Source organism: Gopherus evgoodei, unplaced genomic scaffold (genome assembly GCF_007399415.2).
Source record: "Gopherus evgoodei ecotype Sinaloan lineage unplaced genomic scaffold, rGopEvg1_v1.p scaffold_33_arrow_ctg1, whole genome shotgun sequence".
Lineage (NCBI taxonomy): Eukaryota > Metazoa > Chordata > Testudines > Testudinidae > Gopherus > Gopherus evgoodei.
Genome location: NW_022060005.1, coordinates 2,111,900 through 2,138,105, shown reverse-complemented (window position 1 = coordinate 2,138,105; position 26,206 = coordinate 2,111,900). Strand labels below are relative to the sequence as shown.

The 26,206-nt window shown below is 42.9% G+C and overlaps 1 protein-coding gene across 1 annotated transcript; it reads left to right on the top strand.

Moving 5' to 3' along the window:
- Positions 1-9,994: 9,994 nt before the first annotated feature.
- On the top strand, positions 9,995-25,889 carry LOC115641200 (L-amino-acid oxidase-like). The gene is made up of 7 exons (XM_030544270.1): positions 9,995-10,007; positions 15,450-15,673; positions 17,806-17,912; positions 20,365-20,566; positions 23,313-23,366; positions 24,225-24,358; positions 25,076-25,889. The coding sequence occupies exons 1-7, from the start codon at positions 9,995-9,997 to the stop codon at positions 25,887-25,889; spliced, it is 1,548 nt and encodes a 515-aa protein (XP_030400130.1).
- The last annotated feature ends 317 nt before the right edge of the window (positions 25,890-26,206 follow it).

Below are 26,206 nucleotides of genomic sequence, written 5' to 3'. Positions count from 1 at the left end.
AGATGGGAAAATTAAGGCACAGGGCCCTGTATTATCTAGCTCTAGGCAAATCCACCAGCCAGATCTATAGCCAAGAATAGAACCCATGGCTGTTGAGACTAAGTTCAGTGCTCAATACACTAGGTGACTTTGCAAGTATTTACTAGTGATGGAACAATTTTGATTTATCACCACACTTACCAAATAATTCCATTTAACTTTTCTTCAAAATTCCTGATCGCCCTTCAAATCTCTCCCCAGGCATAACTGTGCTGCAGAGTTCACTTGAGTGACTGATATCAGGGTCTGAGCAGAATATGAAAAGTAAAATAATTTTTTTAAAAATTTAAACATAACATTTTTTTTCTTTTTTACAATTTATCATTTGGAACAATAAAAGAAGTGTGAAGGAGTATGGTTGACCTACTTTCTTACATATTTTATATCTTCTACCTTTTGAAGAAGTAAAAAAAAGCAAGGTAGGAGCTTGGGGAAAATAATAACGTAAGAACGTCAGACCAAAGGTCCATCTAGCCCAATATCCTGTCTATCGACAGTGGCCAATGCCAGGTGCCCCAGAGGGAGTGAATCTAACAGGCAATGATCAAGTGATCTCTCTCCTGCCATCCATCTCCATCCTCTGACAAACAGAGGCTAGGGACACCATTCCTTACCCATCCTGCCTATTAGCCATTTATGGACTTAACTGCCATGAATTTATCCAGTTCCCTTTCAAACTCTGTTATAGTCCTAGCCTTCACAATCTCCTCAGGCAAGGAGTTCCACAAGTTGACTGTGCGCTGCATGAAGAACATCCTTTTATTTGTTTTAAACCTGCTACCTATTAATTTCATTTGGTGACCCCTAGTTCTTGTATTATGTATGAAATGAAAGTTCAAAATTTGAAAACAGAAAACAAAAATTTGGCAGGTTCCAAAAGTCAAAAGGAAATGATATTTTTAATTCCAAATTTGGAATGTAGGACATTATTCAAATTTCACAGCGGAGCACATATTCTCTTTCAAGAATATGCGTGCTAACAATAAAATAAAAAACATCAAATGTTTAGAAACTCAGGAAATGCAGTTTTAAAGTCGTGTTTTTCCAACAAGGCACCCAAACTGTCTAAATTCTGACCCACTAGAAATACCTGCTGATTATATTCTCTTTGTAGAATATAAAATATATGTATAACAGAATATTGGCTTTGCTACTTGTTTAATATAAACTTGTCTCATGCTGAATGTACTGCATGTTCACTGCACTAATCTTTGTTATTTACACACACTTGCTCCACTTTCATGATCTGAATTATCAGCAGTATATGGAGCCAATCTAGCTTTTCCTCATATGACATTTAGACAATTGGAAGCACAGTGCCAGGTGTGATGCAATGAGGTACTTTGTGTCATGAGCACCTTGCAGGACAGATACTTTACTAAGGACTGGATAGTGTGTGCCTTTGTTATGCTGCTTGTCTAAGCAATCACTTGTATGCTGTGTACCGTCAATGTCTGTGAGCTTATCTGGTTGCTCCGGTTCAGCTGCGTCACTGTAACGCTTAGTCAAGATGCTCACTATGCAGACAGGAGAGCTTGTCCCATATGCCACCTCCCTAGATTGGCCAATTTAGGTTGGACATATTCCTGGAGGTTTCATCATGTGACATAATCTTTAATTAAAGCTTCACCTTTAATTCCTGGAGTCTCCAGGATTGACCCTGAGAGGTCGCAGCTGTATTGATGGGAGAAGCCCTCCCACAGACCTAGCGTAGTCTACATCAGGAGTTTGGTAGGTATAACTGCATCCACACCCCTGAGCAATGTGGTTATACCGAGATAAATCCATATTGTAGACTAGGCTAAGAAAAAGGCCATAAAGCACCATGACCATTATTCAATTCAGGAAAAATGGCGTAAAAGACTAGAGGGCATGAGGAAATGGTGGGGAAAGTGAATTCTTTTCAAGGAAGAATAGAGGGCAGCCAGATTCAGATGTGTCTGATGGCAGATGAAAGGGGCAGGGCCTCCCAACACCCTGTCACGGCTGTACCAGGTCTCCCTCTGTATCTCTTTACAGCAAGTCCAGCCAAGCTAGATGGGCGTATCTTCTGGTTTCTGATTATTCTGGTCTCCAATCAGCTGTCCAACCTTGTCCCCTCCCTTTGCACTCAGTGCATAGCTGTAAAAATCACTGAAGGAAACTGAGGCACGTGACTCACAAAAATATTGCCAACATTTCCACATTCATCACACATCCATACTTCCTTGTTCCCAAGTCCCAAGTGTCGGGAAGTTGTTGACTCCACCCAGAGTGAGACCGGGACTGTGCTCAGCACATCCTAAAATAATGCCAATGATTCAATGTGTCAGCCAATTCCCCATATTTCATCAGACACACAACTAGGACTTCCTTGTAGGAACACCCACAGTATGTTTGTTCCCAAATCGCATGTACGCTGCACCTGGCCCCTGTTGTATTAATGGCAATGGAATAAATGGGTCCAAAGAGCCAGAGATGTCAACATGACCCTAAAATTGTCCAACATTAAACAGCTTTAAACAAGGTCTAGAGTTTGGTATGTAAAGACCTCAGTTTGCTTAGCACCATGGTAAACACACCTTTAAACAGGCTTTTAACTTTTTACAGCAGTATTGCAAAATATATTGTCTAAGCCAGCTAAGCCAGACTTTTTATAAACAGGAGACAAAAGATGGGTAGGAAAAAGAAGAAAAGAGGTGGAGAAGGTAAAGGACACATGGGAGTGAGGGTGGTCACGGATCCACAGGATTGGTGCTGCACCCCCAGATTTGGAACAGTCTCTAGGAGGAACCTATGCCAGATCTCAAAGGGTTCTCACTCCTCCCACACAGGGGAGGCCATGAGGCCTCACTACCCCCTTGACAGAACCTCCGATTTTCAGTCCTCCTGTTTCCCACTGTGAGCGCTGTGCAGCGAGTCCAACTGAGACAGACTCCTCATGGAGACCTGTCCACTCTTTGGGGGTCAATGCACATCATCCAACATTTGCAGTGACACTCACACAGTGGTGTCAAAACAGTCGGGTTTATTAATGAACTAGAACACAGCCTAGGAAGTCCGTAGATTAATTAAGCCAGTGCTTAATTTGTGCCAAGGCTGAACCTAAGAAGAACATAAGAGCGGCCATACTTGGTCAGACCAAAGGTCCATCTAGCCCAGTATCCTTTCTTTCGAGAGAGACCAATGCTGGGTGCATCAGAGGGAGTGAACAGAACAGGGCAGTTATCAAGTGATCCATCCCCTGTCGCCCATTCCCACCTTCTGGCAAACAGAGGCTAAGGACACCATCCCTGCTCATCCTGGCTAATAGCCATTGATCGACCTATCCTGCTGAGCTCCAGCAGCTCTCAGCTTAGCAGTTCATATCCCCTGCTCCTCTGGCATTGCTGCATCAGTTATGAATGTAAAAAAATTGCTTGAGTCCTGGCACCTCTTTCATTACAGATGAAGCACTGATTAAAGCCTAGTCCATTCTGGTTAACTCAGAGCCCAGACAAGCTGTAGCGAACCCCATTTTTCAAACTCTGTCTCTCTCTTCTTCTGACCTCCTTGGTCAGATCCCAGGGGAGAGCCCCAGCTCCTTCCAGGAGCCAACTCATCCTCTCACCTCACACCTTCCCAGTTCTTGAGCTGAGGGATGTTGCTTCATTTCCCTGCTGAAAGGTGGGAAAATCCATCTCCTTCTGGGTCCTTGGCTGCAAAGTGTCAATGTACTGGTGACTGGCTTTGCCATTGTCTTCTCAGATTCTCCATTGGCAAGGGGTTGGCCTTGGCCAATCCTTTGCAATGATTCTTTCAGTCTCAGACAGCTAAGTCTTATTCATACCTATGTCTCTTAGTCTGTCCTGAGAGCAAACCATGCAAAACACAGGGGAAACTGAGGCCTGTCTAGGAGTCATAAAAAATATTACAGAAAATTTCCACTTTATTGGTGGGGAAAACACAGGCTCATCTCACAAATGGTTTTCAGGATTTAGCCGGAGCTGGTGGAGGTGGTGGTGTCATCTGGGTCCCTCTCCCTAATCTGGTCTGGTCAGGACATCTCACAGGATCTGACTGACAATGGCCCAGTGATGTTACATCTTTCAATCAACCAGCATCCCTGACCCTGTCTTCTAATTTTCCTACCAATGTCTCTTTTTCTAGGGACCCCAAAAACGAATGGTGGATGGAATAGCTCATTACTTTGTCCATCAATTGGGCCTAATTTCCAACACACCAATTTTGGTTCATTGATTTCCTGTCCCAAATTTCTCTTGTGTACCAGAAATGATCTTAACACAGTTCTTGAGTTGTATCAGTCTGCCTTTTCATTTGGAATAGTTCAGTCATTCCATCTCCCTTTTTACACTGTTTCCCATCTAATATATGTGATTGGAACATTTTGGAAAGTTGTATCCACTTTTCCACAGCTGAGCTCACAATCACCGTAAATGTGTAGGTGCGTTTATTACAACACATCCCCATGTCAGTCTTGGCACATTACGTACAAAGGTATGCAAGACGATTTAGATAATTAGAGTGTAAGCAGAAGACAGTAATTGTTGAGAGCATCAAAGCCTTTCGTTCAATTGCTTGGAGTTCTCACAGTGCCACTGAATATAGATAACATACATTCATCATTGTGCCCAGTTGCCTGCAGTAGCTGCAGCACGGAGAAAAATATTGGCATGGAACTCAAACTGAGATGGAGCTGCAAATTAAAACTGGGATGATCAAAATCTGTTAACCCTCTGGAAAAAGAAGGGCTTGGTGAAAATGAAGTTTATCATTTTTTACTAAATATTTCAACTTCTCATTTGAAAAATTCAAAATGGAATGAAACAAAAATATCTTTTCATTTCCAATTGACATTTTAATCGTCAACATTTTTAATATTTCAAGAATTTAGATTAAATTCTCAGTTTGTTTTGGCTTTTAGAAACTAAAATTTTCAGTTTTCTGTCTTTGTTTTGATAGGATTTTAAATTGCTTGCTTGCTTGCTTCCCCCCTCCCTCCAGGGAAAAATTGTGGAAAAAATACAAACAATAGAGAGGGAAGGGTAAAACCCAAATGTCTGGAAAATATTTTTTTAAAAAATATAAGAAAGTGGTTGAAATACATTTATCATTTTTTTTTATTAATTGGAAAAATGAAAAAGGTTATTTTTTAAATAATACGTTAAATAATGTTTAAAAGACAACAAATTAAAAAAATGTTTTCACATCTTTTCACTTGGAAAACAGTAAAGATGTAGATGTATTTTGACATATTTTTTAAACATTTCCTTCCTTTCGAAAAAATAGGAAAAAAAAGAGAGAATGGGGATTTTTTTTGGTCAGTTTCCAAAATCCAAAACAAAATTATATTTTAATCAAAAATGTGGTACACTCTTCAAAATTCACCATTTATGGTTCTTGCATATTACCAGGGCCAGAGCAAGGATGTTTCGTGCCCTAGGTGAAACTTCCACCTTGCGCCCTCCCGCCCTTGCGGCAGCTTCCGCCCTGAGGTGCCGCTCCTGCGGCAGCTTCCCACCCTGTGCCCTGAGGCACCCCCTGCCCCAGCTCACCCCTGCTCCGCGCACGAGCAAGAGCATCCAAGCACGCTGTGGCTGCTTCACTTCTCCCGCCTCCCAGGCTTGCGGCACCTAAGCTGATTGGGGCTGCAAGCCTGGGAGGTGGGAGAAGTGAAGCAGCCACGGCGTGCTCAGGAAGGAGGCGGGGCAGGGGTGAGCTGGGGTGGGGAGTTCCCCTGCATGCCACCCCCCCCTTACTTGCTGCAGGCGGCCCTCCCTGCATTCCCCTGCCCCAGCTCCCTCCTCCTAAATGCCGGTGGCGACCTGGGCGGCCAAAGATCTGGCCACCGTGGTCGCTGCCAAAGAAAATGGCGCCCCCCAAATCCCAGCACCCTAGGCGACTGCCTAGATCTCCTAAATGGTTGCACTGGCCTTGCATATTACATTTCCAGAACATTAGAGTGCAACAGCAAACAAATAACACTTAATATGTGCCTTTGTTATGCTGCTTGTCTGAGCAGTAATTTGTATAGTGTGTACTGTGAATGTCTACAAAGAAGGCTGTAAAACACCACAATCACTATTCAGTTAAGTAGGCATGACTGGCAGGACAGAGAGACTATGGGTATAGGAAGAGATGGTAGGAAATGTGGGTGATTTCCAGGGAAGAATCATAGAGTTACAGCATTTAAAGCTAGGCGGGCCCACAATATCACCTAGTCTGACCTGTATATCTCAGGCCACCAATACTACCCCACCCCCGCACATTAAACCTCAACAACCAAAATGACACCAAAGTATTACAGCGTCAGGACACTAGACTATTATGTGCCGCAGGCAAAGAATAAAGGGACCAAGGTGCACCAATGCAAAGGCAGGGAAATGATTAAGTGAGATACACCCAGGTAACTCTGGGTTATGACCCACACCCACATGCTATCGAGGAAGGTGAAAAAACCCCAGGGTCTCTGCCAACCTGACCTGGGGGAAAATTCCTTCCCAACCCCACATATGGTGATCAGTTAGACCTTGAGCCTGTTCACAAGAACCAGCCAGCCAAGCACCTGAGAGAGAGACAATGCTCAGTGCCAACTCAGATCCCTGGCCCACTCCACTCAAGGCCTCATCTCCAGCCATGGCCATCTCTGATTCTTCAGAGGAAGGAGATTTTTAAAAGTCTCTTCCTGACCCCTGCCAGTGGCCATCTGAAACCCTGAAGCCTGAGCTTTGGGAATGGAAGACATAAACCAGAAGTGAGTCCTGGGTTTGCTGAGCCCTGCCTCCACCATCACATGCAACCCCATCATACAACTGCACTCTTAAATTTGGCCAGCTTTCACTTAAAAACAATTAAATTGTTTGCCCCCACAACTTCTATTGGGAGGCTGAAGAACTCCACTAGTAACCCCCCTCCAGTCCAATAATTCACGTTTCAACACCATCCGTTGACTTCTCCCCTTTAATCAATTCCTTATCCTACTTACAATCCTTATACTAATCTCCATTTTCCCTAACTAATAATTTCCCATGTAGTACAGTGTCAAAAGCTTTACTGATGTCCAAGTATGTTAGATCTACTGCACTTACCTGTCTAAAAAACCAGTTATTTTCTCAAAGAAAGAAATTAGGTTCGTCTACATTTTCTAAACCCATGTTGCATTACATCCCTTTACCTCTATGAATTTAATTATTCTTTCCTTCACAGTTGGTCCTTCAAAACTGCATACTACTGAGCTCAGACTAACAGGTCTGTAATTGTCTAGATCTTTTTTTTCCCTTTTCTTAAATGTAGGCACAGTGTTAGCTATTGTCCAGTCATAAGCTACAACCCCCGAATAGATAGATTTATTAAATATCCTTGCTGCCAGATTCATGTGCCAGTTCTTTCAGTATTCCAACATGGAAATTATCCATTGCCCTCAATTTGAGCACATTAGGGTCTTTAAGTTTTTCTTGCATCTCAGATGTGGTCATGTCCAGTTGTAGGCATTCATTTCCACCAGCCATACTGCCTTCATGCACATTTTCCATATTATTGAAAACCAAGGCAAAGTATTCATTCCGTTTTTGGACCATTTCTAGATTATCTTTAATCTCCGTCCCATCCATACTGCATAGCACCCCGATCTTCGTCCTTCCTTATTCTTTTTTTTATTTACATAACTAAATAACTTATTATTATTTACCTTAATTTCCTTGGCAAGAACAAATTCAGCCTGACTTTTAGCAATTTTCACTTTGTGCCTACATTTTATAAAATCCATGATGTGGCTTTCTTTGCTGGTCAACCCCTTTTTCCAATCCCTTGAGGCTCTCTGCTTACTCCTAATAATTTTTTTGAGATGCAGCAAAGAGTCTTGTGGCACCTTATAGACTAACAGACGTATTGAAGCATGATATGCATCCGACAAAGTGGGTATTCACCCACGAAAGCTCATGCTCCAATACGTCTGTTAGTCTAGAAGGTGCCACAAGACTCTTTGCTGCTTCTACAGATCCAGACTAACACGGCTTTCCCTCTGATACTTTTTTGAGATGGTTATTCATCCGTATGGGTCTTGGGCCTTTCCATACAAGTTTTTTTCCCCTTGTCTGGGATGCACAATAGCTAATTTAAAGAAATTCCAAGCCTTCTCCACAGTTAAGTCCTTGAGCTCTTCAGGCCAGCTGGCTTTCTTGACTAATACCTTCAATTTCCCGAAATCTGCCCTTTTCAAATAAAAAACCATAGTTGATGTCCTGGGTTTGATTATCCTTCCATTTAATTTAAACTGAATCAACCTGTGAGTACTTTATCCAAGGTTATTTCCAATGGCCAGCTCTTCTGTGATGTACTCACTACTTACCAAAATGAAATCTAAAATTGCATCATGTTTTGTTGGTTCAGTGACAATCTGATGAAGAGACCTGTCCTCTGTCACATCCAGGAATAATTGAGCCTTACCATTATTAGTTGGATGTATTTTCCAATCTATATCTAGGAAGTTAAAGTTTCCCATTATGACACAATTCCAAAAAGTATTTATTGTTCTAATTATATTAAAGAGATCACTATTCATATTGGAATCTGACCCATGAGTTCTAAGAGATTAAGGTGGGCAAGGTAATATCCTTTATCGGACCAACTTCAGGTTGGGCTTCTATAGCCAACCCATAATGCTATCCCAACAGAACCTCTTTTACAATCCTTCAGCAAAAAGGTTTTGATCCAAACAGTTTCTGTTTTGTCCACACTATCACTTTGTATTTGTTTACAGTTTACCATTTCACGGATGTACAATGTCATCCCACCAACTTTGCCTTTACTGCTATTTCTCCTAAACAGCATAGACCCTTTAATGCCTGTTGTCAAAGTTAGACTCAGGACTCATAGTTTGTCAGACCACTCTGTTTTATTAGCACAGCGGTCTGCTAATAACACCCAGATAATGTGAGCACCACGCAAGAGCCAAACTACCTCAATTTATACAGTTAAAAAGGGAGCAAACTTGACAAGATAACAAAGGGAGCAGAACTGACAAGGTCATCGGGGGCTTGACATACATAGTTAATTTCCTTGCTAACTTTTACCAATCTCCCACTAATGTTTCACCATATGGATTCATTTTTTTTGTCTTAATGTTTCTTTTCCTGACACCTGTATTTCAACATTATTTCTGCTTAAATGCATACAGCATTTCTTTAATCCATTCTTGTTTTTACAGTATAATTTATTTTACTTTCATATTGTATTCCAGTCCTGAGTGCTATTACACTATGTTCTTATGATCCCTGTAATACTTACTCTGATCTCCTGCACCAGTAATTCCAGTTCCTCCAATGTGGGGGAAGCTATCAGATTCAGAGTGCAGTAGCAAAAGATTCTACTGCAGAGCCTCCCAATACCAACATATCTTTTTTCCCTTGAGGCCAATGTCCTGATTCAACCCAGAGTAACCCACAAGCTGTGCTGAGCAACTCATAAGAAGAGGACCTATGAGTCCATATGACAGCCATCTCAGTGTCATTAGGTTCAGAGCCAGGGCCAGCTCCAGAGTGCTTGGGGCGGCATGCCGCGAGGGGCGCTCTGCCGATTGCCGGGGGGGCTGCAGGCGGCTCAGGTGGACCTCCCCCAGGCGTGCCTGCGGAGGGTCCGCTGGTTCCGCGCTCCGGTGGAGCATCCGCAAGCACGCCTGCGGGAGGTCCACCAGAGCCGCGGAACCACCGCACCCCCAGCAGAGAAGCCTGCGGGAGGTCCACCGGAGCCGCGAGACCACCGGACCCCCAGCAGGGAAGACTGCGGGAAGTCCACCGGAGCCGCGGGACCGGCGAGCGGCAGAGCGGCCGCCCCCCGCCACCTCCCGGGGCGTGCCGCCTTGCTTGGGGAGGCGAAATTGCTAGAGCCGGCGCTGCTCAGAGCCAACAGTTCCTACCAGGAACTAGCGGAGTGTATAAAGTAACAGGGCTCACTGATGACTTGAGCTGCCAGCTGAAACATGGACAGGTTCTGTGAGTGAAACGTCTTGTCTTAGAACTTTTGCAGTGGGATGGGATGGGTTACAATTCTGGGCACAGAAGGATGGGACAGTTTGCTCTTTTGGGCCCATCTTATTTTGTCAGTTAGCTGAAGATATTCAATTAACTTTAATATTTCACATCTTTCTCTCCCTCTCATTAGCATTGTTGTCTTTTTCTTTTTCTCCCTCTTTTACAATTGATTTTCTCCCAGAATCCCTTAATCCTTTTTAAGTGTGGAATTTGGCAAGCACACCACCAATGGTGTATTTTTGTTTGTACTTGGCTTCACCTACATATTAAGATCAATTTTATTGTCCAATGCTCCAGTACAGAGAATGTGTTGGGTACAAATTAGGATTTCAGGAGATGGAGAAAGTTACTTGAGGGGCAGCTGTTTTAGATTTATTTCAGACTACTAGAGAGGAACTGGTTGAGAATCCGAAGGTGGAAATCTAAGTTAATTTTACAGCTGCTGGAAATGTATCATATGAAAAATGATTCATGGGAAAATTGATTTTAATGGAAAAATTTTTATTTCTATAAAAATCATTTTTAATGAAAAAATGAGTACTGATTTTTTTCAAAAACTGAAATATTTTGAAAACAGCAGAAAAATGATTATTTGTGGGTCTTCTTTTTGTTTTTGTTTTTGTTACTTTTTGCTTGCTTTTTAGTCAATAAAACAGAAAATTTCAATGAGAATTTTTGGAAAAAATGAAATCTGTGCATTTAAAAAAAATCAAAGGCAAATACCATTTTGTGTCCAGTATTAGTTCATTTCATTTCTTCACTGGAGAATTTTTATCTTGCAAAGCCTTCACTTATGTTAGATGGAAGATTCTAGCAGTCAAATGACTTTTTCTGTTACTCTTCCATAGTCCAAAATACATGACTTCGTGGCATGGAATTTGAATGGGACTGATGCCAAATCCACACTGCATGGATTTAGCTGGTGGGGCTGGTTAATGAGAGACTCGCAGTGTATGGTTATGAAGGAGACTAGAGAGGAAGAACATGGGGAGACTGCGAAAAATGCAATGTATTTAGTGTGCTGGTATCTTGTTCTTTGTCAAAATTCTGATTTGCCCCTCGTAATGTAGTAGAACTGAACATCTGATGCTTGCTGGAGGTCAGGGCATTTATGAGGATTAGCTGCTTGAGATTCACTTCAGATAAGCAAAATAATGTTGGTAGATTGGAGAAAGCAATTTGAAGAATTACTGAGCCATACATCAGCCCCCACAATTGTGTGAGGCTGAGCATGATTTGAAATAAATTTTAGGGGGTTGGTTTGATCAAAGACTACTGCTGGGTGCTCAGGAGGAAGCCATCGCCATGATACAAATTTCTTTCCATCTTTGGGTGAGCATTCCCACTTGCCTGCAAATTAATTTCAAATCCATCAGTAAATCTCAAATGAATGTATAACATACGTCCCAAGTACATCAAAGGTTGTTATAAGGGAGAGGGAGAAAAATTGTTCTCTTTAACTGCTGAGGATAGGACAAGAAGCAATGGTCTTAAATTGCAGCAAGGGCTGTTTAGGTGGGATATTAGGAAAAACTTCCTAGCTGTCAGGGTGGTTAAGCACTGGAATAAATTGCCTAGGGAGGTTGCAGAATCTCCATCATTGGAGATTTTTAAGAGCAGGTTAGACAAACACCTGTCAGGGATGGTCTAGATAATACTTAGTCCTGCCTTGAGTGCAGGGGACTGGACTAAAAGACCTCTTGAGGACACTTTCCAGTCTTACATGTCTATGATTCCTCCAGAAGTTCCATGCAGTACAGAGAGTTCCACACTCTTCGCAACACAGCTATAGTTTTCAGGAACTGAACCAGGAGCATGGAACTTATGTGGTGTGTAGGACCTTTTCTGACCAGGACGAATTCCACCCTAAATTGTTTTCATGCCCCCAGATGAGGTTTGGAAATGATTACCCTTGCTAACCTGTTGCTCGATCTACCCTCTGCAAATTAATCTCTGTTTGGCATGTAGTTCCATGGAAATTAACCTACAGACAGTATTTCCTGTTCTGTAGATTAATTGCAAAAACAGTAGGTGTGGCAACTCCTATCTCCAGCCCACGCATCCATTTGGAAATCTTAGCATATCACATACAGAACATGCAAAAGATGTAGATAATTACAGAGGAAGAACATGGTAATTATTGAGAGCATCAATGCCTTCAATTTACACCTTCCTGGTTTCACCTATGAGAATGCATTACATAAACATATTTCTGGTTGTGGCGATCATGAACAATTTCTGATTTCAAAAGATGGGATGAGTATTGCACTCAGGTTACTTTCAGTGATTCTGAAATATATGGCTATGGACTCAGAGTTGGGAATTTAAACAGCAGACAGTACCGGATTTTAGGGAAAAAATAATGTCTTATTCTTCCAACAGCAGGAAAAATTACAATTTGTACTTTTTAAATTATTTTTCATTTCTCCAGAAAGGTTCTTGGAATTTGGATTTCTTCCCTCAACCTACAAGGCTGTGTCTACACTACAGTTACTCCCATGTTGGGAACAAAGTTAGAATACATCTGTTCCCAGATCTGTTTGTACTGGAAATGGGACCTGAAATATATCCCCTAACTTGGAACATAGGCCTCCATATCATTAGTGGCTCAGTTTTTGGACTGAATCAAAGCTTGGATTGAGTGTAGCTTAGCCAGGGGTGTGAGAAAAAGGAGATTTTGCCTCCCTGATCTGGGGGCTTTCTGTCTGCCAGACCAGTCACTGATGCAAATTAAAGGAGGCTCAGAGATGCTCTACTTTGTCTTAGAAATCATAGAACAGTAGGGCTGAAAAGGATCTCAAGAGGTCATCTAGTCTATCCTCCTGTGTTGAGGCAGGAACAAATAAACCTAGACCATCCCTGACAGGTGTTTGTCTAACTTGTTCTTAAAAACCTTCAATGACAAAGATTCCACATAGTTAACCTGTTCCAGTCCTTAACTATCCTTACAGTTACATTTTTCCAAATATCTAAGTTAAATCTCACTTGCTACAAATTAAGCTAATTACTTCTTGTTCTTCCCTTGGTGGACATGGAGAACAATGACTCATCATCCCCTTCATAACAATCTTTTACATATTTGAAGATCGTTATCATGTCCCCCTTCTGCCTTCTGTTCTCTAGACTAAAGATACCCAATTCCTTCAACCTTTCCTCTTAGCTAGTCAGCCAGTGGAACTCCTTGTCAGAGGATATTGGGAAGGCCAAGACTATAAGGGTTCAAAAAAGAACTAGATAAGTTCCTGGAGGATAGGTCCCATCAATGGCTCTTAGCCAGGATGGGCAGGGATAGTGTTCCTAGCCTCTATCTGCCAGGAGCTGGGAATGGGTGACAGAGGATGGATTACTTGATGATCACCTGTTCTGTTCATTCCCTCCAGGGCACCTGGCATTGGCCACTGTCGGAAAACAGGCTATGGGGCTAGATGGAACTTTGGTATGACCCAGTCTGGCCATTTTTATGTTCTTTGCTCATGTTTCCTAAACCTCTTATCATTTTTATTGCTCTCCTATGGACTGTAATACCTCAGACTGGACACCGTACTCCAGCTGAGGACACAGAGCCAAGTAGAGCAGAGGAGTTGCCTCCCGTGTCATATATACAACACTCCAGTTATTGGCATTTGCCTTTTCACATCAGCATCACATTCTTCTTTTTCCTTGCAACAGTCCCTTCAAATAGGGTCAACTCTCCGAGTCCTATCCCTATTGTCAGTTTATGCCATGTTTTTAATGTCAGCTGCCAGCCTGACACTAACCGTCCTCCTTTTTCAGCCGAGCTTGCGACCAGGTATGGTTGACTCATGCAATTTGTGATTAACTATTAGCCCCCAGATCCTTTTCAGAAAGACTGCTTCCTAGTCAGTCATTTTGTGTTTGTGCATTTGATTTTTCCTTCCTAAGTGCAATACTTTGCATTTGTCTTTGTTGAATTCTTGTTATTCATGTTGGACCAGTTCTCCAATTTATCAAAATCATTTTCAGTTTCCAATACTGTCCTCCAAAGTGCTTGCAACCCCTCCCAGCTTAGTGACACCTGCAAATTTCATAACCACATGCTCTACTCCATTATCCAAACCTTTGATGAAAATATTACATAGTACCAGACCCAGAACAGGACTCTGTCAGATACCATTAGATTCATCCTCCCAGATGACATCAAACCATTGATAGACTACTCTTTGAATAGGTAAAAGCAGCAAAGAGTCCTGTAGTACCTTATAGACTAACGGATGTATTGGAGCATGAGTTTTCATGGGTGAACACTCACTTCGTTGGATGTGACATCCGACGAAGTAGGTATTCACCCACGAAAGCCCATGCTTCAATACGTGTGTTAGTCTATAAGGTGCCACAAGACTCTTTGCTGCTTTTACAGATCCAGACTAACACGGCTACCCCTCTGATCTTTGAATAGGGTTTTTTAACCAGTTGTGCACCCACCTTATATTCCTTTCTCCTAAACCACATTTCCCTGGTTTTCTTATGAGAATGTCATGTAGGACTGTGTGAAAAACCTTACAAAAATCAAGCTATTTCATGCCATGTCTTGCAAGATATATTTATTTTAGCAGCCAGTGGCCCACAGAGGCAGTCAGAGATCTCTGGGATATAAAGTTAACCCCCTTTTTGCCAGGCAATGCTACATGTCAGCATGGGAAGGAAGGGTGGTGTGGGTGCTACTAAGGTTGCTCTGAACCATACAATAGAATTTATATGGTTTAATTGGTCATTTAAAGCCCTAAGTGGAGTGGAAATTGAGTTATGTGATGAACCCACATGGTTCTCCATGTGACACTTCCATAGTTGTGCTCAACAGAAGAGACAGCGCCTTCACACTCAATGAGGGGAGAATCATGGAAAAAAACAAAAATTTATCTTGACTAATGGAAAGGAGCAACATTCCTGAGTTTTTGAACGACATAAAGCAGACTCTGGTTAGGTCTCTCAATTCAGCTCATGAGGCCAAATCTTGAAGACCGCATTCAGAGTCACATTGTCCACTATACATGATTTTCTCCTGCACCATTCCCTCTGAGAATGGCCAGCCCCCAGACTATTAGATCCCTGTGGCACACACAGATCTAAGTGTATTTGAGAGGGTGGAGCCAGGACCCTTAATGATAGATTGTGGTTTGAATAGTCCATGTGATATTTTAAAGTTTATAAGACAACTGTGAGGATCTGAGTATTCACTTCACTGCTTTCAATTTATATGCTCACTGCGTTTGATCGTAATAAAACTCCTTGTTAATATATCTGAGCTCCACAGCTGAGACTCTTAGCTTCTCTCTACAGCTCAGATGGATCGTATCAATGACATTACTGAGCTCTGTGGTCTAAGAGAATGAGTTTGCTTCACCATTTGTGCCATCTGTTTTCCTCTCATCTCTTTCTCTCTAGTCTTCCTCCAGATCTTCCTCCTGGTGGTAGTCCCAAGTTTACAGATTCTCCCGGGCAGAGAGACGAGGTGGGAAAAATGCTTCATTGACCCTGACTATGAAGAACTGGTGGCTATTGCCAAAAATGGACTGGAAACTGGGTGTCGTTCAAAGAAGGTGGTGATTGTTGGGGCAGGAATAAGTGGACTCACAGCTGCCAAACTGTTGAAAGATGCTGGTTGTAAGGTAATTCCATGGATGGCATGTAATGGAGGCTGGAGGAGACTAAGACTCCCCAAACCTCGCATCACTGGGGGGAAGAGCAGTGGTGGATTGCCACATGGGTACACAGGGCCCATGCTCAGGGGCCCCCAACCAATTTAGGTCCACTGGAAAAATTTCCCCCACCACAACCCCAGGTCTGGAGAAGCTCTTGCTCCCCGCTGCAGCACAGAGCTTTTTTGGTCTCAGTATCACGGAGGGTTGGGGGATGCGGAAAGGAGCAAGTGGGTGTGAGCCCTCAGGGGGAAGATGCAGAGTGGGGGCAGGGCTGCGGGGGAAGGGGAAGTCCTGGCTGGGACTGAGAGCTTGACCCTCGCTGAGGCTGAGCTCTGAGCTGCTCCCTACTCCTGCCAGGGGGGCGGGGTTAAAGGCAATGACTGGGGGTGTGGCCTCAACCAGAAAAGGTGGGGCAGGGGGCTAGCCTCCCCAAGAGGAAGCTTCACCCACTGCTCACTGGTAATTCTATTAACTGAGAGAAGCCAGAGACAGGCCAAGGACTAAGTGCTCCCTTGAAATGGTCTTATTACTTCTTTTTCATAGAGTAGACAATGCTGAAGAATAAAACAAGGTGAAATTAAGTTAAGTTAACTGTGAAAGGAAGGAATCAAGAAAGCATAGTGCCGTATATTATTGCCATTTCCAGGGGAAAAAAATTAATTAACTTAAATTTAAGGTTGCCAGAATATTAATAATATTACCATAAGAAAACTTAAATACCAAAAATGTTACAGGTAAAAAAAATCCCAATCCTTGCATTTCATGGAAATGGTGATTAGTTAAGGGAATGTTCTCAAAGGTTCATGTATTTCAGACAAAATTCTATACGCATGAAAATTCATATTCATGATCTCACAACAACCTTAACTTGGCCCTTTACTCTTTTTCTTTATTTTGTTTTTCCATCAAAGGTGCTACTCTCTTGGTTTGCCTGTGGGCCTTGAGAAAGCCTGGAACCCATTATCCCTACCCATACCTCATATATCTGCTACTTCCCCTCTCAGTATCACCTAAGAAATACAACCCCCAGAGCTGCAAAAGTCAACAGAGATTGCTTGGGCACATATATGAGAAGGGTTTAGTTGTTGCATTAGAGACTTGCTCATTGAAAACCTGTTTTCTGTAATACACGGGAAAAGAAAATATTCTCCATATTAGAATCTGCTTCTTGAGATCCCAGTTCAGGAGTATATCTCTATTCAGGAAGAATGCTTGAGTACATTCTTAACTTTAAGCACATCCTTCAGTCCCATGGAGTTCAGATTCATCTTAAGCACATGCTTATGCGGGTTCCCAAATCAAGGATAGAGTGTGTCCATAAATTGTCCAAAATTACTTTTATAAAATAAGCATTTTCTTTGTGCGGTGACCATTTGCAATAGAAATGAGAGGGGATAAATCAGTCATCATTGTTAAAGAGAGCAATATACAGGAGAGGTTTTCAAACTTTTTGTATTTGTGACCCCTTTTGCACATCAAGACTCTGAGTGTGACATCCCCTTATAAGTTAAAAACAGGAGGTTAATTTAATTTAGTGGGGCTCAGGACTGTTAGCCCCACAGAACTGACAGCTTGCAACCTCCGTGTAACCACCTTGCGGCCCCCTGAAGGGTCATGACCCCATGGGCAGCTGGCGACCTGGCCATTGAGAGAGGCTAGCCCCGGCTCCTCCCCTTCTGTCCAAGGACCTGCCCCTCCTTTTTTTGCCCACCTCCCTAGCAGGAGCCCAAAGCACCCCCACCACAGCCCTGGGGTGGCCAGGTGATGTGGTAGCAGCACCTCCAACCCCGAAGCACTGGACAGTGCAGTCCGAGCACCAAACAGCCAGCTCGGCCCCAGCGCCAGCCGCCCCGAGTCCCCATGGCAGACCAGCAAGCCCCAGTCCCAGCCAGTGTGGGCTGGGGCAGAGCACAGGGAATTGCAGAAGGGAGACCGGAGGTGGAGGGTGGGTGGGGCCACACCAAGCTGTTTGGGGAGGCACAGCCTCCCCCAGCCTATGATACCTGCTGCCCATGTATGACCCCCAGTTTGAGATCCTCTGATACAGTCACCATATACCAACAAGGGATTGAAAATCATAATATGTATTTCGTTCCCAGGTTCTCATTCTGGAAGCCAGTAATCACTTGGGAGGACGCATCTTGACCCACAGAGAACAAGACTGGTATGTGGAATTGGGAGCCATGCGTTTACCAGGACATCACAGGTAATACCCTGCTCAGCCACTAATCTTGTTCAGAATAGGGGAAGCCCTGTTTTGAAAACTTTTAGGATAATTCCAGGGAGGGGGGGAACTCATTAAAAGCTCAAATTTGAATAGACTCAAATGCCTCTTTACTCCATGACATCAAGTTGTCAGTCTGTGTGCAGAGGGGAAAGAAATATCCATGGAGTTGTCACTTTTCCTGCATAAGTGGGCTGAGAGTAGGTGGGCAGAAGTAGCTAAATCAGCCTAAAAGACACAGACTTTAGGTGTGGACCAGATTAACTCCCCACCCCACTCCCACAGCAAATGGGGAACTGGATATTAGATTCATAATTAGGTCCCAGGTATGTTCTTGGATGATGCAACTACACCACAATGGATCGTTAAAGTGAAGTTACGACTGGGAGCACGTATCAGTAAATGAAGGGGAAAAATCCACCTAGAACACTTCAGTCAGCAAAACAACAACTGTTTATAACCCAGGAAATCAACAGTTAAGGTTGAGCTTACAAACTCCACCACATATTGGAAGGTTTGGACCTTATCATATAAAATATCAAGCTACCAATGCTCTGTCCCCATGGAGACCCCAGCCTGCCACCTTCCAGCCACGATTTCTTTCATACCTTCTTTGTAAAATGTGCTGGTTTTGTACTATGAATTTTTTCAAAGGGCTTTCTGAATATTTATTAGTTGGAGTTAGTCAGGGTTTCAGACTGACCAGCCAGTAACCACATAGGTTCTCCAATTTTCTGGGCCCATGTTGCTTATTGAAAAAAATGGGACACATGATAAGTTTTATAATTAAACAGCAAAAAGCTTTGTTAACACAGCATCGACGTTGCCCTGTGATTGCTCATGCCCTCCCAAAACATTGAGTTCCGCAAAACTCACACCAGCTAGAAACCAGAAAATACAGAATCAAAGTAAATGCCTACAGAAACTTAACTTGGCCACTCTAGAACTGGCAATACTTACTGGGCAGTACCTGCATGCACGCCAGCTGCATTCACTGTGTTAGGTGTAGCTGTATCACAATGGTGGAGGAATATGTTGGAGCAGGTTGGAAAAGTAGTGATTGCGACCTGAGAAGGCCAAGGGATTTGTTTCAGGAGCATGAGAGAGCTGTGGTTGTGATATGAGGAGATCTGGTTCCGAATTCACCCATGTGTATTGTCAAAGGAAAGAGGTGTATATGTACCTTGAAGTTCCAGACCACTTCTGAATGTTTCAAAAAGTCAAGTAGCAGCTCCTGTCCCATGGGGCTGGCTCGGTCCACCTCCCTGCTCCAGACACTGCAACCTCTGGGGTCCCAGTGCCACTCAAGTTTGGTCCAGCTTTCATGCCAACGGGAGTCCAGTTAGGCTAAATCTGAGTGAGTGGCCCTGCAATCCCATGAGCCAGTTCACAACTCCACTCAGACAAATATGTTTTGACATTTCTGAATAGACATTGTTTGACATTTTTCATTTCACTTTGGGGTGGAAATAGTGTCAAAATCTGTTATTTTTGACATTTCCCACAGGATAAAATGTCCATTTATCCAATCAGCTCTATATATGAGTCTACTGCTACCTTCAGAGAGCTCCATCTGGTTCTTTAGCACAAGTACTAGTGGGGTTTGTTTTAAATCCACAGGTCCCTAAATTCAGTCTGTGCATTTATACTAACTAGGAGCATTGTTGAAGATGCATCTGTATCACCAGCCTGTTTGTTTGTTTGTTTCCTGTTAAGAATTTTAGGAATGGGCAGCTTTTGCTATCATGTCTCTTATAATAATCAAGGAAAAGTATGATTTTACGATTAGTAGAAGTAATACTTGATCATGGATTATCCGGGACTGTTCAGGGAGCAGACAATGTTGGGAGAGATGGTCTAAATTTCCCAAGCAAAAAGTAGTTTTCATTGAAAAAAATGACATTTTTCCAAAATGTAAACCATTTTGCGAATTTTCAACTTCTTTTCAGTTTTGAGCAAAATTTTTCATTTCACTAAAATTTGTATTCACTAAAATTGTAAACATTTTTACAGTCATTACTGAAATGGTTACCAACATGGTTCATTTTCTGCAAAACATGGTTTGCAGTAAATAAACTTTTTGATATTTTGTATTAAAAAGCTTGTGAAAATGGGTCTGATGCAAATGATGCCAAACTGAAATAACTTCCGTATTTCAAAAGGTTTTCACAATTTAAATCTGGTTTCCTGATTGGTCCTCTGGTCAGGTGCTTCAGGTGAAAGAGACATTAACCCTTAGCTATCTGTTTATGACACCAGCACTAGTTGCATGATTGACTTTTGGTAAAGTGTGGATCTGGAGTCATTACACACAAATTATTTCAGTTACATAGGTAGAGTTGTAGGATTTGTATTAGAGGGTCATATGCAAGCATATAACTTTCTTTCACAGTTTTAAAATTTTCTCTTTTTCCCCCCTTTCCTTTTTCTTTAGGCTTGTGCGTGAATTTATTAAAAAACTGAAACTGAAACTGAACCCGTTCTATAATAGTAATGACAAGGGCTGGTATTTCGTTAACAATGTCAGGGCAAGAGCTGGAGAGGTAGAACGAAACCCTGATATCTTGCAATACCCCGTGCTTCCCAAAGAAAGAGGAAAATCTGCCAGTCAGCTTTATAATCAGACACTGGATAAGGTATGTGGGTTGTGGAAAGGATTCGTGACTGTGGGTATGTTCTCATTAAAGTGTTAACTTGGATTGTCTCTTAGGTGTTGGCCCTAAACCCCTCAAACTTAGTCGTCTTTTCAGCCCAGACTCACTGGCACATTGGAGCCTGGACTTTGCTTTCACTTGCACTAGTAACCCACCCACTGTGCAGTGAAGATGGAGGATAAAACCCTTGAGTGCTGATAGGCCTCCAGTGCCTTCCCACAATTCCCCCCGGGGTGGCCATGCTCAGGAGGACAAACAAGTACCAGGGATGAAATATAAAGTGGCTTTGCCTACTGCATCATAGAAAGCCGTGGAACGAGCCTCTGGAAGTCCTAGCAACACACATGGGTGAATGTAGCACCATTGAGGGGACAGTCCCTTGTCTTTGAAGTGTGGCAGCTCATGCCAGTGGTAGGCTAACCAGGTGCCAATTTTTTGGTTGTTGAAAATTTGAAGTTAACCACTGTTAGAGAACTGTTAATTTGAATAGGTGGTGGCTTCTCGCTTCTGGGAGTTTTGCTAGTTTTCTTTGTCGATTTACACACATGCACAACATTGCTAAATTATAGTTGTATGCATGAGACTTAGGCTCTCAGGGTGTGTCTACACTGAAATAAAACACCAGTGTGTGCTGACTTGGGCTCATGGAGATATAAAATTGCAGTGTAGATTTTTGGGCTTGGGCTGGAGCCTGGGCACTGGGAACCCTCCTGCTTTATGTGTTCCCAGAGCCCAGGCTCTAGCCCGAACTCAAAAATCTACACTGCAATTTTATAGCCTAGCAGCCTGAACTCCGTGAGCCCAAGTCAACTGACACGGGCCAGTTGCCAGTGTTTTATTGCAGTGTAGACATACTCTTAAAGGACAGATTTTCAAAGGTATTTACCATCTAAAGAATGCAGAGAGGCACCTGGGGCTAGATTCACAAAGGGACATAGATGCCACCAGAGTAGGGTGACCAGATGTCCCAATTTTATAGGGACAGTCCCGATATTTGGTTTTTTTTTTCTTCTATAGGCTCCTATTACCCCCCAACACCTGTCCCGATTTTTCACACTTGCTATCTGGTCAGCCTACACCAGAGTGATAGAGTGAGAATGACTCTGTAGTCTAGTGCAGTGGTTCTCAACCAGGGGCATGTGGAGGGTGACCAAATGTCCCAATTTTATAGGGACAGTCCTGATATTTGGGGCTTTGTCTTATACAGGTGCCTATTAGCCCCCACCCTCGTCTCAATTTTTCACACTTGCTATCTGGTCATCCTAGGTACATGTACTCTTGGGGGAAAGCAGAGGTCTTCCAGAGGGTACATCAACTCATCTAAATATTTGCCTACTTTTACAACAGGCTACATAAAAAGCACTAGCGAAGTCAGAACAAACTAAAATTTCATACAGACAATGACTTGTTTATATTGCTCTATGTACTGCACACTGAAATGTAAGTGCAATATTTGTATTTCAATTGATTTATTTTTTAATTATAGGGTAAAATGAGAAAGTCAGCATTTGTTCAGTAATAGCGGCTGTGACACGTTTGTATTTTTAGGTCTGATTTTGTAAACAAGTTGTTTTCAAGTGAGGTGAAACTTGGGGGTATGCACTACAAATCAGCCTCCTGCAAGGAGTACAGTCAGGGTTGCTTGTACAATTTGTATAGTGGGGGTGCTGAGAGCCCTTGAACCAAACTGTAAACCCTCTATAAAACAGAAACCATTTCAAACCAGAGAGTGCAGCAGCACCCACAGCACCTAGGGTAGTCTGGAAAAGTTAAAAGCCACTGGTCTAGTGGTAGGACATTCATGTGGGAGACCCCAAATCCAATCCCCCTGCTCCACTGATTATTTATCCAAACTGGAACAGCTTTAACAGGAGAGACTAAGGGAGGCCCCCATGAGACACTCACCTGTGAGGTGGGAGACTCCTCCTTATAAGCTAGATGGGGAACATGAACTGGTGGTCTCCCACATTGTGGAAATCCCCTAATCACTGGGGTAAAAGCTATGAGCTTACGGCTTAGAATCCGAAGTGGAGATAGGTGCTGAACTCCCTAAAATGGAGGGGGTGGGGCTTAAGACACATCACTTTCCTTGATGTTTCCCGTTGGCTGGTTTAGGTGGTTCCATGTGTTGGCTTTTGTGGATTCTGTTCTTCAGCGCTTAGAGCACGCTATTGATTGTAGAGAGCCTGAGCACATGACTCAGGCTTTGTGAATCCCAGCAGTTTTCCAGGCAAAGAAAGTTAGGCATTGTGATGTTGAGTGTTGCAACTCCTAAGTCCCATTGTGAATCTAGCTCATAATATTCCTTGATATTTAGGCATTTAGATGCTTTGGAAATCCATGTAGCTGCTTATCTGCATCTTTAGATGTCTAAATACCTTTGAAAATCTGGCCCTTAAGTACCTAAGTCACTTCTGGAAAGGGGAGTTAGGCCCTATATTCACTTTTGAAAATTTTACATTTAGTCTATTTATTTTTGTTGTTTGGACTGTCTCAGTGAACACAGTTCAGTCAGCTGGAGAATTGTAGGAGCAGAAAACAAGAGCACTATTAAAAAGATTTTGTTAACAGCTCTTTCACTTGAGCAGTCATGTCATGTCCTGCCCCCTTGTGCCTATGCCCTAGGATATGGCCTATAAGTACATTGTAACATACAGGGAAAATAATAAACTTTAAAGGTAAAGCCATCAGCATGAAACAAACGACTGTTTTCTTGTTTGCTCCCCAGGTGACAACAAACTGCAGTGTTCTGAAAGAGAAATATGACTCCTTTTCCACCAAGGTAATTGAAGTTGGTATTCCAGTAGCTTTAAATCTAAGGGTGCAAATTTTCTAATCTTTCCTCACATTAGCCAATGGAACTCCTCGTGGGATAGATCTTGCCAGGTGTACACAGTACATGATAGGAGATAATGCATCAGATCCCTCCTAAAGATCCTGGCTGGGCAGAGTTTGTATGCTCACTTCATGGGTCTTCCTGGAACACCGCACACTTCCCCTTTGGGTCTTCCTGGCTCTGATTTGTGGCACGGGGAGGGCAGGGACATGGATCCACATTATCTCTGTTTTTTCCTACCCAAAACTCCAACCCATAGAAAGTGAGTGGTCTCAGTGCTACCATACTCCCAGTATGTGTGTCATGAAGACACAACCCTATTCCAGTCCTGTGCAACCAGGTTGGCATCTCTTCTTCCCACCCTAGCTCGCTGTGTGACATCCAGCTATGAATCTTCATCCACAGTTATTTTTATCAGATAACCTTCCTCTGTGGCTCTACCCATCATTATTTTGACCCCACAGGAGATTTTGGGCTGGACCATGGTTCTTTAATCAAAGACAATGATATCTCGGTAGGGACACTTTGAGTGAAATCCTGGCCCCATTGAAGTCAATGGCAAAGCTCTGATTGACTTCACTCAGGTCAGGCTGTAACCCGGTGAGTCAAAAGGGATGAGGGATTGGTAATGAGGAAGAAGACAAATCACACTGGAGGGTAGTGAATAGTTTGACACCTCCCCTGCCTCACTGATGTTGAGTAATTCCTGTGTTCATTTGAAATGAAATATCCCTTTGACTGTCATTTCTCAATGGGGATATAATATGCACGTGCCTTCCACTGTCTCCGCTCTTCCCCACCCAGGAGTATTTGATTAAAGAAGGAAATTTAAGTAGAGGAGCCATTGACATGATTGGTGACGTGATGAATGAAGATGGTCTATTCCACATGTCATTTCTTTACTCTGTCATGATCTTTACCACCTTCTCTGAGAAGACGTGAGTAGAAAACAGTCTTTATTTACTTGCTTTGTATGTGGAAGCACAATGTGTCTATGGTAGGACCTGTCTACGTATCCATCCATTATTCATTATATGCATCTGTCTGTCAACCTCCTCCTATCTCATCCATTTGTCATCTCATCTAGCAGTACAGCTAGCTGCCTTCTCTGAAGTAGGCACTGATGGTCTGAATTGTCATAGAGGGTAGGTGCTCATGACTATAAATTTATAGCCACGAAAGTCTGGGGACACTTTCACAGGAAATGAGCTTGGCATTACTGAGTGTCCACATCTACTAACTGAGTGAATTCTGATGGCATTCAATAATTAACTCAACAGTGTGAGTATGTGCTAGGGGCATATTGGACCATAGCTGTGTCGTAGCCCTTGGTCAAATGATCCCAAATCATGGCTCATTAATTCCATCCAGCGCCTCCATGAGGCACACCTACTTTGAAGGCAATCTGAGAACCATGGGGATTTTAGAGCGTTTAGAAGAAACAAGCTTTAAACTGAAAGCTGGCCTTAAACTTAATTACCGCAGACCTAGCATTCCGCTCTAATAAAACAAGCTAGAGTTGTACAGTCAATGGAGGCTAGATTCTCTCTCCTATTATGCAAGCTCTGCCTATTACTCTTGTGGCATTCTCTCAGATAACTGTGGGGAGATGCTGTAACTGTTTGACTATCATCTTTTCCCCACCTTTCTTTCAGTTATGATGAAATCACGGGGGGATTTGATCAGCTGCCGCAGGCTTTCTACCAAGATATTCACAGGAGCGTTATATTTAACTCCCCAGTAGTGAAGATACTACAAGACAATGACCAAGTGAAAGTGTTTTACCGCAGACCACACTCCCCATTCCCCTTCTCTGTGATGGCCGACTATGTCCTTGTCACAGCCACGGCAAAAGCCACACGGCTCATTAAATTTTCTCCACCTCTTTCTGCTAAGAAGACCCATGCCCTGCGCTCCATTCATTACGCAAGAGCCACTAAGATATTTTTGATCTGTTCTGAAAAATTTTGGCAGAAGGATGGAATCTATAATGGGAGGTCAATCACTGATCACCCATCTAGAGTCATCTACTACCCCAGCCACAATTTCTCCAGTGGGGCGGCGGTGATCCTGGCTTCCTACACCTGGGTGGATGATGCTGAATTTTTCATTCCCCTCGATGATGAAAAGTGTGTTGATGTGGTGCTGGAGGACCTGGCAGAAATCCACCGGGTGCCCAAGAATTATATCCAGAAGATCTGCAATAAACATGTGATCAAGAAATGGGGCCTGGACAAATATACGATGGGAGGATATGTTTCATTCACCCCATATCAATTTGTTGACTACTCTAAAGCTTTGTTTCAGAATGAAGGGAGGGTCCATTTTTCAGGAGAACACACCGCCCAGCCTCACGCCTGGATCGAAACGTCTATGAAATCTGCTGTGAGAGCAGCCAGGAACATCCATGGTGCTATAAATGCATTGCCCTGGCAACAGGAGAAGAAACTGAAAGAAAATGAATTGTAATTAATAGTAATAATAGTTATGATAAGAGTGATTGGGGATGCATCAGCTGTTGACTGGGGAATTAGAAATTGCACCGCAAATCACCAGGCATCACTAGACTGTGACTTTATATGCAGCCCTGAAGTAGGGGTGCATAAGATTCCTGCACCAGGAATAGACTACTAGGCATGGTCTACACTATGTGGTGGGGGGGTCGATCTAAGATACGCAACTTCAGCTATGAGAATAGCATAGCTGAAGTTGATGTCTCTTAGATCGACTTAGATTGACTTACTTTGCGTCCTTGCTGCTGCTCCCTCATTCACTCCGCTTCCGCC